The sequence below is a fragment of the Seriola lalandi genome, unplaced genomic scaffold (assembly GCF_002814215.2).
Source record: "Seriola lalandi dorsalis isolate HSWRI2012SDOR001 ecotype SW California unplaced genomic scaffold, Sedor1 jcf7180002054563, whole genome shotgun sequence".
Taxonomy (NCBI): domain Eukaryota; kingdom Metazoa; phylum Chordata; class Actinopteri; order Carangiformes; family Carangidae; genus Seriola; species Seriola lalandi.
In genome coordinates this window covers 872,513-887,357 of record NW_019525116.1, presented here as the reverse complement: position 1 = coordinate 887,357, position 14,845 = coordinate 872,513, and the positions used below count along the sequence as shown (strand labels likewise).

At 35.6% G+C, this 14,845-nt stretch overlaps 1 protein-coding gene across 1 annotated transcript in view; it reads left to right on the top strand.

The window, feature by feature from the left end:
• Nucleotides 1-4,780: 4,780 nt before the first annotated feature.
• syt5a (synaptotagmin Va) overlaps nt 4,781-14,845 on the top strand; it is a 14,749-nt gene continuing 4,684 nt past the window's right edge. Inside the window, exons 1-5 of the mRNA XM_087176643.1 lie at nt 4,781-4,876; nt 12,198-12,358; nt 12,764-12,778; nt 13,108-13,289; nt 14,537-14,622. Of these exons, the coding sequence (XP_087032769.1) occupies nt 12,205-12,358; nt 12,764-12,778; nt 13,108-13,289; nt 14,537-14,622 (437 nt within the window). The 5' untranslated portion in view covers nt 4,781-4,876; nt 12,198-12,204. The remainder of the gene's footprint in view (nt 4,877-12,197; nt 12,359-12,763; nt 12,779-13,107; nt 13,290-14,536; nt 14,623-14,845) is intronic.

Sequence of the window (14,845 nt, the reverse complement as noted above, 5' to 3'; positions counted from 1 at the left end):
CATTTTTGTCAATTTTTATACCTTATGATACTATGACTTTTTTATCATTTTTCATGCTGTATTATAGTACAACGTTTTTATGCCTTACTATACTATGACATTTTTGGTAAATTTTTATACCTTATGATACTATCACTTTTTTTTATCAATTTTAATGGCTTACTATACTATGATGTTTTATCAGTTTTCATTCCTTACTATACTATAATGTTTTCATCACGTTTTATGCATCATGTTACTATGACGTTTTTAGCACTTTTCATGCTGTATTATAGTACAACGTTTCTATGCCTTACTATACTCTGGGGTTTTAGTCAATTTTTGTTCCTTACTATACCCTGACGTTTTAGTCAATTTTTATGCATTACTATACTATGATGTTTTTATCACTTTTTATGCCTTACTATACTATGACGTTTTTCGCCTTACTATACTATGACCATTTTATCACTTTTCATGTTTTCCTATACTATGACGTTTTAGTCAATTTTTATGCCTCACTATACTATGACGTTTTTTGCCTCAGTATACTATGACACTTTACCACGTTTTTATGCCTTACTATACTGTGATGTTTTTTATGAATTTTTCCCCTTATTATACTATGACTTATTTCATCACTTTTTATGCCTTATTATACTATGACGTTTTTATCACTTTTTATGCTTCATTATACTGTGACGTTTTTATCACGTTTTATTTCTTACTATACTATGACGTTTTTATGCCTTTTTATGCCTTAATATCCTATGGCTTTTTTTCCTTCTATGACTTTTTATGCTCTATTAAACTATGACTTATTATGCTTTATTATACCCTGACTTTTTATGCCTCATCATTCTATTTCATTTTTATGATTTTCTATACTATGAGTATGTTATGCAACACCTTTTATGTTGTCCTAAGGGGCACCTAAAAATTCACTATTGATCCAACAAAATCATAAGACACATCTCAAATGATAATGTGTTTATTTGACGTAAATGTACAAAAGGATCAGGAAATTACATTAAGACAACCGAAGATACAAAATAGACAAAAGAGAACACCAAAAAATAATCCCAGGCTGAAAGTCAACAACAACAGCAGTCCCCATGTGGAAAGCCTCTCTCCTTCAGCAGCTGGCACCAGAGATTTTAACCTTTTTTCCCGAGGTTAGGTGGATCTCCTGGAGTAATCAAGGCTGGCCTGGACGTACCTGCAGGGAGAAAGGACAGGGAAAAGACAAAAGACTCCAGGAAGGCTTGCTGCCGTATTATACTCTGTTGTTTTTATGCCTTGCTATACTATGACTTTTTATGCCTTACTATACTATGACATGTTTAGGACTTTTCATGCCTTACTATAATATGACGTTTTTATGCCTTACTGTACTATGATATTTTTATCACTTTTTACGCTGTACTATACTATGATGTTTTATGCCTTACTATACTATGACGTTTTTATGACTTTTCATGCCTTGCGTTAATATGACATTTTTATGCCTCACTATACAATGATGTTTTTTTGCCTTATTATAGTATGACGTTTTTATGCCTTACTGTACCATGATATTTTTATCACTTTTTACGCTGTACTATACTATGATGTTTTTATGCCTTACTATACTATGATGTTTTTATCACTTTTTACGCTGTACTATACTATGAGGTTTTTATGCCTTACTATACTATGAGGTTTTTATCACTTTTCATGCCTTGCGTTACTATGACGTTTTTATGCCTCACTATACTATGATGTTTTTATGCCTTGCTATACTATGACTTTTTATGCCTTACTATACTATGACATGCTTAGGACTTTTCATGCCTTACTATAATATGACGTTTTTATGCCTTACTGTACTATGATATTTTTATCACTTTTTACGCTGTACTATACTATGATGTTTTTATGCCTCACTATACTATGATGTTTTTATCACTTTTTACGCTGTACTATACTATGATCTTTTTATGCCTTACTATACTATGACGTTTTTTATGACTTTTCATGCCTTGCGTTAATATGACATTTTTATGCCTCACTATACAATGATGTTTTTTTGCCTTACTATAGTATGACATTTTTATGCCTTACTGTACTATGATGTTTTAGTCAATTTTTATGTCTTACTATACTATGATGTTTTTATGCCTTACTATACTATGACGTTTTTATCACTTTTCATGCCTTGCGTTACTATGATGTTTTTATGCCTCATTATACTATGATGTTTTTTTGCCTTACTATAGTATGACGTTTTTATGCCTTACTCTACTATGATGTTTTAGTCAATTTTGTATGTCTTACTATACTATGACGTTTTAGTCATGCCTCACTATACTATGATGTTTTTATGCCTTGCTATACTATGACTTTTTATGCCTTACTATACTATGACATGTTTATCACTTTTCATGCCTTACTATAATATGACGTTTTTATGCCTTACTGTACTATGATATTTTTATCACTTTTTACGCTGTACTATGCTATGAAGTTTTTATGCCTTACGATACTATGACGTTTTTATACCTTACGATACTATGACGTTTTTATCACTTTTCATGCCTTGCGTTACTATGACGTTTTTATGCCTCACTATACTATGATGTTTTTTTGCCTTACTATAGTATGACGTTTTTATGCCTTACTGTACTATGATATTTTTATCACTTTTTACGCTGTACTATACTATGATGTTTTTATGCCTTACTATGACTTTTTTATCACTTTTCATGCCTTGCGTTACTATGACGTTTTTATGCCTTACTCTACTATGATGTTTTAGTCAATTTTGTATGTCTTACTATACTATGACGTTTTAGTCAATTTTTATGTCTTACTATACTATGATATTTTTATCACTTTTTATGCCTTAATATATTATGATGTTTTGGTCACTTTTCATGACTTACTATACTATGACGTTTTTATGCCTTACTATACTATGATGTTTTTATCACTTTTCATGCATTACTATACTATAATGTTTTTATCACTTTTTATGCCTTACTATACTATGCTATGATGTTTTTATCACTTTTTATGTCTCACTATACTATCATGTTTTTTACCTTACTGTACTATGAAGTTTTTTTTATCACTTTCTATGCCTCAGTATACTATCATCTCTTTATCTCTTTTCATGCTGTATTATACTATGACAATTTTTTAACGCCTTACTATACTATGACATTTTAGTCAATTTTTGTGCCTCACTATAGTATAAAGTCTTTATCACTTTTTATGCCTCACTATACTATGAAGTTTTTTGCCTTACTATAGTATGACGGTTTTTTTTTTATCACTTTCTATGCCTCAGTATACTATCTTGTCTTTATCACTTTTCATGCTGTATTATACTACGATGATTTTATGCCCTACTATACTATGACATTTTAGTAAATTTTTATGCCTATATATATACTACGACGTTTTTTGCCTTACTATTCTATGATGTTTTTATCACTTTTCATACCTTACTATACCATAACGTTTTTGATCACTTTTCATGCTTTACGTTACTATGACGTTTTTATGACTTACTACACTGTGATGTTTAAGTAAATTTTTAGGCCTTTCTATACCATGAATTTCTATCACTTTATATGCCTTACTATATTATGACCTTTTTTGATTATTTTTTACCCTTAGTATACTATGAAATTTTTATCACATTTCATGCCTCACGTTAATATGACTTTGGAATGCCTTACTACACTATAACTTTTTAGTCAATTTTTATGCCTTATTATAATATGATGTCTTTATCACTTTTAATGCCTTACTATACTATGACGTTTTTATCACTTTTCATGCCTTACTAAACTATGTTATTATTTTGTCATATATAATGAAAATAAACTAACAGGGTTTGGATGGATATATATTTTTGTATTATATATCTATAGTATAAAACTATAAAAGAAACAGACATATTAAAGTACCTGTAGCTATACATATATGTCGCTATATGATATTGTTCCAATTCCAACAGGGTACCTGTAATGTAATTTTTACATGTATAAGCTATACTTATATACAATAATAACAGACATAGAGAGTTAGAGAGTTACTTCTTATGCACATATATTTCATATATTGAAATTCAACACATGTACATATATTATATTATGTTATATATGGTTTTTGGGCATTTATGAATGCAAATTAATAATAAATTCATAAACTATTTGGTTGACAGCATTAAAAAGTCAATCTTTTTGTTTTGAAGGGTTGGTGGGGTCGCTGCGTCCCAACTAATCTTGAAACCAAACCTACGCCCTTGATATCAGTCCTTTTTTGTATTTAAACGCAACATCAAATCAACATCCCTCCCTCCGCACTGTTTCAGCAGATTAGGAGATACAGAGAGAGAGCGCCTGAGCTCGTACACTGTAAAATACAGACACCTTAACATGTCAGTTAAGATGAGATCTGGTGAAAATTTGATTACTTTTAAAGCGAGTAAAAAAATCTAACAATGGCATAAAATAATTGCCCTTTCTCCAACTCAAGACAGCTTCATTTGTCATTTCACTTGTTCAATGTAGTTAAACTGTCACAAACAAAATCATTTAAAAAAGTTGTGCAAGAATATAATGAAAAATTTTTAGTTGTTTAGATGGAGAAGATTTGAAGTAACAGTGTGAGATGAACTGGCTCTTAAATATGGAGGGTTTTTTTGCAGTGTCGGTGGACAGTAAGTGGTTGGCAGTGAGGGATATTGTGGAGATTAACACAGAAGGGGGAGGGGGAGAGATACAGAGAGAGAGGGAGTTGTGTACAAGGACATCTCTTATGTCAGTAGTGGTGAATTTGTCTACAGAACATTTGGATGCAAAAATTATAAAGACCAAAGACAGAAGAGGGACTGACACTAAACCCGGTGAGTTATATTCTGGTTTTGGTTTGTATTATGATCAATTTTGGATTTACAGCTCATTAATTTTCATAGCCAAATTGATGTTTAAAAACTGATTATTCAAAACAAACAGTCAAAAAACTCACAGGTATACTATTTCCAATTAATGGAAACAGAAAAGCAAGAAAACTTTTTCATTTAATAAAGTGGAACCAAATATTTATTTATTTTACTCAAAATTTCATGAAAGTTGATTAATTTTCTTTAGATCCATTAATGACTCATTAGCTGGAGTTAATTTGCCTTACTTTGTCTTAATCCATGTCCAAATACTAATGTTTCGATTGTGTTGTAAATCCATTATGAAGCAGCCATAGTCACAGGGAGCACAAGGTTAATGTTAATTTATAGGATTTTATAATTCTGTGCTCATTTTCATGGCGTTTTCCATCTTTTAATTTATACATTTTACTGAGAAAGTTCTTTTACGAGAGAAATATTTGATTTTACACATAGTGGAGGATGTTTTCCAAAACTGGCAAAGATTAGTTTAAGTGGATTATAGGACGCTAATGCACGTCTATTTGCAGTGTCTGTGTTCACGTGCAATCACCTCCAATACACCTCAACAAGCTTCAACAGACCTCTACAACAGCAATGTCTCCTGTGGAGGTTGGATTCTCGGTGGTTGTTTGCACTGATGGAGTTTCTTAGCTTTTATGGATTTTTCTGTACAAAGCTGCAGATTCACACCAAGCTGTAAAACACTTAACGGCAGTGACCTTGTCATAAATCGCTTTAGAATATTCTAGGCACAGACGTGTTCATAGTAACATCAAGAATAAATAGTAGGCCTACAGAAATACTACAAATGTGCAAACTTGTGTAGTTCAAAATGGACAAATGCTTTATCTAAGTATTTAGTGGGAGATTTGAAAAAAAAAGTTATCATTTGAGTTTGTGCCCTTTTCAACCTCCCCAATAGAAACATGTTCCTCAAACCTTCTGCAAAGACATGACAGCTTAATTTTACTGTTTGACATTATGTGAAATAGACCTACTCTACCTATGGCATTCTTGCTGAAAGTTAGATGAGAAAATCAATACCATTCTCATGTCTGTATAATAAAAATGTAGTTGGAACCAGCAACAGCTTAGCTTAGCACAAAGATTTGAAACAGGGAAACAGCTAGCTTAGCTCTGTTTACAGTAGGCTAACTAATTCATCTCGCCGTGACAGCAAGACTCCAGGAAGTCACTGCTACAAAATAGTCAAACACATTACCCAATCGTAAAACCACATTGTGTTGATTTTACAGTTAGATTTTTGTACATGTTAATTAACTTTAGAGGTTGTTTGGTCAGAGGCTAGCTGTTTCCCTCTGTTTCCAGTCTTTATGCTAAGCTAAGCTAATCGGCTGCTGACTGTACCTTCATATTTACTGCTCACTTAGAGCAGTATCAATCTTCTCATCTAACTCTCAGCAAGAAAGTGAACCCACATATATATGTTAAACCATTTTCTTTAACTGTGGTAAAAGAAGTTTAAATAAATAATAATAATGATAATAATAATAAATGTAATGTAATGTAAAAATTTGTTCTCAGACTTCTCAGCTTTACCAAAAAGTATCACAAATAAAGATGTTGCAAATCCTGCAACAATGTCAATTCTCATAGGAATATTGTGCATTGTTATGTTAATATTGAACATAATGGGGTGTACTTTGCTTCTATAGTAAAACTTTTTACTTACTACTCTTCCTGATGTGAACGTGCAGTCAGGCAGAGTGTCAGAAGCCTAATGGGGCCTTGGGTTCAGTTCAGAACTTTGAGCTTTTAAACTGACAAATCCCAGCGTCAGCTGTTCACCTCCAATCTGTCTGCATGCAGATCAGACCAGAGCTCCTTTAAATGCCAAAACAATGAAAAACTGGTTAAATTTGAGCCTAAATGTAGTGTTTGGAATATTGGAAGTAACAAGAGAAGATCTGAGTCAGTTAATCGTATAGAGTATGCACTGGCATGAAAACTACAGCAACTAATAATCATTTTCATTATCGATTAATCTGCTGATTATTATCTTGATTAATCAATTCATTGTTTGGTCCTTGAAATGTCGGAAACAGAGAAAAATCCCAATGACAGCAGAGCCCATTTTGACATATTAAGATCCTGTTTTCTCCAAGCAACACTCAAACTACTGTAGAAGAAAACAATATGTGCATTTGAGACTCCATGACCACTGAATATTAATTGTCTTGTAAAAAAAAAAAAAATAGCTTACACAGTTAATCAATTACCACAAATGTTGCCATCTAATTTTCTGTCAATTGTCTAATCCATTAATCATTTCAGCTCCAAACCAATCAACTATAAACACAGTAAACATGTTGAAATATTTATGTTATTAAGGCACAGACAGTATCAAGGAAAAGAAGTACCAGCTTTTCTAGAATTGAACTGACTCTTATCTTGGAAATAGACCACAGACTCTCATTTGTGCCTGAATAAAGTAATAAATCTGAAAAGCCTTCTACCCACACTCATGGTCACAATAAAGGTTATTTCCCACTCTTAGAAAAAGTACAAGCAGAAGTCGTCAGAGTCAGAGTCAAAGTGGTCTCTTGTTGCCTTATGGTTTTGGTTTCACACTCTACAAAAGAAGTGATAAACGATCCTGTTGATAGAGACTGTGAGATGCAGCTGAAAGCTCTGTATCATTGCCAAGTAGATCTTTGAGCTCAAATTCTCAACAGAATAATGTCAATTGTTATCAAAGGTCAAGAGTGAACATGCATTCACACGTAATCACACTGTTCTGCAGCTATAATCAGTAAAAATACCACCTGCTGCATATATTTGCACCCCTGAAGTCTTTAGTTTGGGTTGGTACCTTTAAAATATATAGGTTGTTGTAATATCCTGACTTGATGTGGTGATTTTTGTAGAGTGTAATTTTCCCTTTAGAAATCAGCTGAAATGAGGCTTTTACTGTACCTTCACTCATCTTTTTGTGCGGTGACATTGTGAGCGTTGGTGGTTTTTTGCCACACAGTGACTCACGTTTTATTGTTTATGATGCAGCTTTTGTTTAATATGTCAGACATTGTACTTTCCTACAGTCTGTTGATATAAAAGCCTGTTTACTCTGTTTTGACAGATGATGTTTCTGCTGACAAGACTCCCATGTTGTATAAAAGTAGATTTCCATGTCTCTTTTTAAATTATAAAACAGATCTACTTTCTATATTAATTCTGTGAAAGTATCAAAGTGCTCAGTCCACAGAGAAATGCACACAGCCTGTATTTAGAAACTGAGCCTAAAAATGAGCCGTCATGACTTCTGTAACTTTGTGATGTCGCAACAAAGCAGTCACCGCTCCCAGCCATGTCCCAAGCCCCGCCCACCTGGACCCACCATCCAACCTTATAGGATTTGGTTTCTCTGATTGTTTACCTTAAATCTGCTATATTTTTATTGGATCACTCAGAAAACAATCAACAATCAGAAGAGAGGATGAGAGCCTCCTCTCTTCTGATTGGCTCACCGACCTGTTGTTACTGGAGCTCCACAGAGAAGCCTGAGAGAGAAGCTGTAAAACTACACTGAGATGGTTTTTGGCTCTCAAAAGCACAAATATATCTTCTAATGGATCAACACTTCAAATAAAACACAGGGAAAGTGTAAAATATGGGACCTTTAACTTTAATTCAGTTCCTGTTATTGTTTTTGGTTTCCCAAACTATAAACAAGGAGGCAAAGTTATATTTGTTAGGAGTTTGATTTCACCATTGTGCAATCTTTCGACAGAGATTTGTATTCCTACGCCAGCCAGGTTTCTGACTCACTGATGTAAGCTTTTGGCAGCAGTCCAGCCTAAATCTGCTGTGACCCAGATAACAACTGTGGTCATCATCATCCTGATTTTGGGGGTGTTCTGAACTTGAGCTAAAATGTCATTACAGAAACAGCAGATAACAGAATTCAGTGGGTGGTTTTATCCAAAGTACATAAAGTACCATCAGCAGGTTTAGACTGATTGTATTGTATTGGACATTTTGATATGAAATATTCTTTCACTTTCATTGATTTCTGATATGAATGAGGCTCCAAACTGTGCAAATTGCCTGGAAATGTGTATTTCTTAGCTATTTTAATTTAAGAGTATATTATTTTGTAAATTGCACTTTAACTTCAAAAACTTAATGAACTGTATCTGATGGTTGGTGTGTATTTACTGGATGCTTGTAATAACTGGTTATGAAAATCATCTGACTGAACAATATTTAATGTGTAATCTGTAAACTGGCTCACCGACATGTTGTTACTGGAGCTCCAGAGAGACACCCCGAGAGAGGAGATGCAAAACTACATTGAGATGGTTTTTGGCCCATTCAATATTGCATAAATAAACACAATAGTGAGTTTAAAAATAATACCAGTTTCATTAAATAAGCAGATTTTAATAGGGTAAATTCATTCAAAACAAACATACAAAGCAGTTAAGATTAGAGACAAATTAAAATCCTACTTTTTACTTAACACCTCATCACTGAGGAACAATTCAACATGTTTCTAATGGGAATCAGCATTAAGCAGCTCATTAATCAACAGGTTCGTTTAATCTGGACAAAAATTAAAGTGTAAAAATGTCAACGGTGTTATGTGCCAGATTATTTCTTGACTCTGGGCAGCCAGGCAACTAACCAAGAAGCTTTATTTTATTTTACTGTTTTGTTTGATTGGTTGATTGTTATGTTTGGACTGAGTCAGTCTTGCTCTTTCACTCTGTTTCTAGTGGTGAGATAAAATACAATAAAACAACACGTTATTAACCGCAACGAGATTAGAGTGTTCCAAGGGCCTACATTCAAGATAAACACAGAGTAACCATAGAAGTAAGAAAAATAAGACTAATAAGTCTAATAATAATAATAATAATAACAATAAAACTGAATAAATAAAGATACATGGAAATGTATTCACAGTGGGAATATAAACAGAGAAACTGTATATAGTGGTATAGTGGTATTGATGCAGGTGTGTTAACTAAGATAAGAGAGAGAGAGAATAATGTAATATTCAGCATTATTCAGCAGGAGCAGTTCTCGATTCATGACCCACTGATCTGTCAAATTTAATCAGCGAGATTTCTGTATGTGTTTGTGAGTGGTATCCACCTCTCTCTTGGTCCAGTACACACACTGAGGTCTCCCTCTCTAATCCTCTGCTTATGCAATCCAGGGGGCTACAAGGATCAACAACACAGGGAAACACAGCTTGCCAACTAAATCAGATCTCATTATGGAAATATGATGTGTATGTGCGTCTGTGTATGTGTGGAGGTATGTCTCTACTTCAGCTGTGAGGACCGAGGATAAATGACAGACAGAGGAGGAGGAGTGAAGGGGGAGATGATGGTAGGATGGGCGGAGAAAGGGGTGGAGACCCAGTGAGGCAAACTGTCCTTAATTTGTTTAAGCTGAGGGATTTTTGGATTACCTTTGGCAATCAATCCTGTTACATCGCTGTGCAGCGACAGAGGGATGTCTAGTGTGGGTGGGGCCTGTGTGTGTGTCCGTGTGTGTGTGTGTTTAAATGTTAATGTGCCTATGAGTGCACAACTGACAGGTTGAACTCCATACAGGGCACTAAAGTGCTTAACAGAAAGATATGATTGCCACAGACGGATATCTTCTCATTTTATTTTTTTTTTCCCACACTGATAGAGAGGGATTTGGTAGAAGATAAACCCAGATTTTTATTTGCACTTTATCTCAGTGAGGTAAATTCACAATATGCCTCGTCAACTACAGTAAAACTGATCTGAAAGAATGAGCCCAAATAATATTTTTACAATTTTTATACTTTTATCAAACCACATGTTTAAAAGACAAAATTGATGATGGCTCAGTTGCATTTAGCTGCGTCAGTTTCAGGGTTCTGGCATAGTGAATGTTGGATCACACTCACCAATGTTTTTAAATTTTTGTAACATTTCTGCTTTTCCTACTGATGGGTCAAAATGTCTGCTGTGAACAGGACCAATGAAATGTCCTCATATTTTTATGAGGCCATGTGTCCCTCTCTCCATGTGTGTGTGTGTGTGTGTGTGTGTGTGTGAGTGAGTGAGTGTGTGTGCAAAGTCAGAGGGATTATTATGTGCAAGCAATAGCAGCAGAGCTCAATTTTACTCTTTTTTTTTGACAAACTGTCATCATGGAAAGGATGCAGGGAGGAAGGAAACAAAAAAATAAAGAGGAAAAGGACAAAAGGAAAAAGGAAGCAGGAAAGGAATAAAGTCTTAGAAAATTTATCTCGGAGACAAATATCAATATAAGCTTGAAATGAATGAGAGTCGTAAGACTTTTTGTGAAAATGATTTGCTTTCTTGCTGAACATTAGATGAGAAGACTGATACTAGTCTCATGTTTGCAGTAAATATGGAGTTACCACCAGCAGTCAATTCGATTAGCTTAGCACAGTTTGCTAGGATCTGGGCCAGTTTTACAATTCAGTGTTTTTACAGATTAAAGAAATGAGATGTAACTTGTTAATTTGTTTTATTTTTATTATTGACATATGAGTGGTTTCAATCTACTCATCTAACCCTCAACAAGTGAATAGGAAAAAATATTCCTTTTGTTGCTGTAATTGACTAATTGACTTTTTTGCTAGCCAAAAAGCTAGTAATGTAAGGATATTTGTGTGTGTGCTGTTTTTACTAAGACTTCTTGACTATCTTGATAAAATAGAAATGCTTCCCCTTGATGAGGATAGTTTGTTAGTCTTTGTCAGATGCTTGAAACTAAGGAGTGAATGGGATGATTAGAGACAGGGGAGTGAGAGAGGATTAAAGAGATTACAGCCAGGTGAAAGGTCAAACAGGATGTCTGAAAGGACACGTTTAAAAAAAAAAACAGTGTTGGGGAGTAGTGAACTACATGTAGATAGCCGCAAGTGGCAATTATCCAAGCAGCCTGCGACAATTTCAATACCATACGTATTAAATGTTAATGACTTTTTGCTGAAGCAGGACTATAGCAGGACTTGGGCCATGACCTTGGGACCACCAGAGAAGGTGACTTACTGACTGGGGTATTCTTGCTTGTTTTACTTTAAAACAATAAAATGGTCAAACTGTTGGTGTGAAAGTCCTGAACAAAATTCGGAGTTACTGCAGTTTGTATCATGCAGGTAAAAATAAATAGATTAATAAACACACTTAGACACAAAACCTACACTGACAAAGTTTTGTGGTGGTTTCAGTGTCCGCAAAAATTGATTTGGAAATGACTAAACCATTGACCGTTTGTTGTCTGCTCTCCTTTGTCTTCACAGAGCAGCGATGCGATTGGTCAGTGTGGCGGGGGCGCGGCTCCGCAGGGCTGCCGAGGAGGAGGAGAAGGAGCCCCCACCGCCCCCAGCCCCCTCCCACCACTCCAACCACCAGTTTGCTAGCATGAAGAACAAGTTCTTCAATGAGCTCACGCACCTGCCAAGTGAGCACACACACAGACACACACAAATGTAAACAGATATATGTGAAATATACACAAAAAACACACGTACAGATGCAAACACACCCACTCCAAATAAATATTAATTTGATGTCTTGTCAAAGACTGAAATATTTGAGCTGTGGTTACTTTACATTTAAAGGAGAGTCACCAGTTTCACTGGTAATGATGAGTACTACTAAAAACAGCTGTATATGTCTGCTGTAGCTCCGTTAATATCTAAGAGCCTGCATTACAAACAAGGGACAATAAGTCACAGTGTCTTGGCCTCTGCTATTTCACATCATACCATCATTTCTATTCCATTTTCATTTGTGTTGTTTCATTTCTTTATTCTATCCCTTGTCCTCATTTCTTTCACGTGCCCACTCTGCTCTGCTCATCAAGATCATAAACTCAAGAGTAAGTCCAACTCATGTCTTGTACCATTCTGATTTTAGTGTTTTAAAACAATACATCTGTGTGGTTTAACAGACGTTTGTGTGAGGAGGACAATATCTGTGCAGTGTGTATTTGGCAGGGACATTTGTTTATGTGTCTGCTGAGGAAAGAGAAAAAAGTTAGAGATGACAAAAATAAAAATACTCAGGTGGTAAAAGGTTTTACAATAATCTTCTACATGTCCAGCCCAGTAGGAATTCAACTCCTCATCCAGGCACTGTCACTTCTGTTTTCCATCAAACTGCCCAGCACCCACGTGCCTTTCTCCTTCCTCTCACCTCTCTCTCCAGTGCCCATGTGGGCCGTGGGAGCCATCGTGGTCGTGGTCCTGGCCCTCGTCGCCTGCCTAGGATTCTGCATCTACAGGAAGTGCTTCAACAAGGGCAAGAAGCCCAAGAAGGTCCGTGAGCGGAAGGGAGGACGAGGGCGCAGAAAGAAGGACAAGGACGGAGAGGACGGAGATGACAAGAAGGTGAGAAAAGAGAAGTTAGAGGTGTCATTCAGCTGGTCTAGAAGTCGACATTATGGGTTACAAGGGCTACAGTTCTCACGGTTTGTTTTAAAGGTATAACTTGACATTTTGGGAAATATATTAGATGAAAAGCTCATTCCATACCAAACTGTACCGCACAGTAAATATGTAGCTATCTCACTAGCTTAGCACAAAGACTGGAAATGGGGGGAAACAGTAAGCTTAGCTTTGTCCAGAGGTAGCAAAATGCACCAGCACCATGTTAGCTATATCCCCCACTTTCCAGTCTTTGTGCTAGGCTAAACAAACTGACTGCATCTTCATATTTAAAGATCATATTTTCAGTAATTATGACGAAGCATTAGACTTATAATTGCTGATAAAAAAAAGCCACACCCATATACATACTGCCACACCCATATACATACTAACAGGCTCATAGGCGTGGTTGACCAGATTTATCCTGACTGTTGTCAAGTTTCCATCCATTTTCGGTGAAAAACTGAAACTAAATTTCCAGAAAATAAGCAAAGGAAATGAAATAAAACGTCCTGTCATGTGTTAGTCAGATTTTGGGTAATGCTTCTGGTTAATAATTTACCGTCTCAATGACAACATACATGTAAATTAGTGTATGTCAGAAAGCTATGATGTCTGATGTCTGTTGGTGAGTTGAATGGTTAACCACACCTGTGATTAAAGAGCCTGTTGGTATAGGGCAGGCTATACTGTGGGTGATGTTTCCATTTTTAAACATCAATTGATTGAACAATGTATAAATAAAATAAATAAACGTGCTGTTGGAACCAGTGTGCAGACGTTACTGTTTTCATCTGTTCCGCATTGATGCTAGTCACCATAAGCCTCTCCAGTCTGTGTCCAATCACAGGGCAACAGCAGCTCTGCGTCATCATGCCTTTTCCTGATGTTTACCATGATGCACTGGGGCTGTTTAAACGGTTGCTTCAGCCTTTACTAGCTTCAACCTGGATGAAAGCCAAACAGCTGTGGACAGTGAGGCAGTGACTACAGCTCCAGCTGTTGGCCTGTGGGGGGTGTACACAGACATGAACTCACTCTAATACACAAGTCACTAGCTACATCTTTTGTTCTGCCCTTAAAGGAATAGTTCAACATTTTGAGAAATACACTTATTTGATTTCTTGCCGAGAGTTCAGAGGTGAGGTAAAAGGTGTGCTTTGTACCAATGTCTGTTAACAACACAAACCATGCTGTGTCTCTACCAGGACGGAGAGAATGGGGAGAAAGAGGAAGAGAAGGAGTTCTATGGCAAACTGGAGTACTCACTGGACTACAACTTTACTGATAACCAGGTACACACACACACACACACACACACACACACACACACACACACACACACACACACACACACACACACACCTTAACATAGTATTTTGGAAGACTACTCACCATTATCATACCTCCTAAATACAGAGACTAAAGAATTAACAAAAGGGCTCAGTGATGATGATGAAGCCCTCTATTCTAAAAAATCTGTCTGACTGTCATGATTTGGGACCCCTGGTTTACCC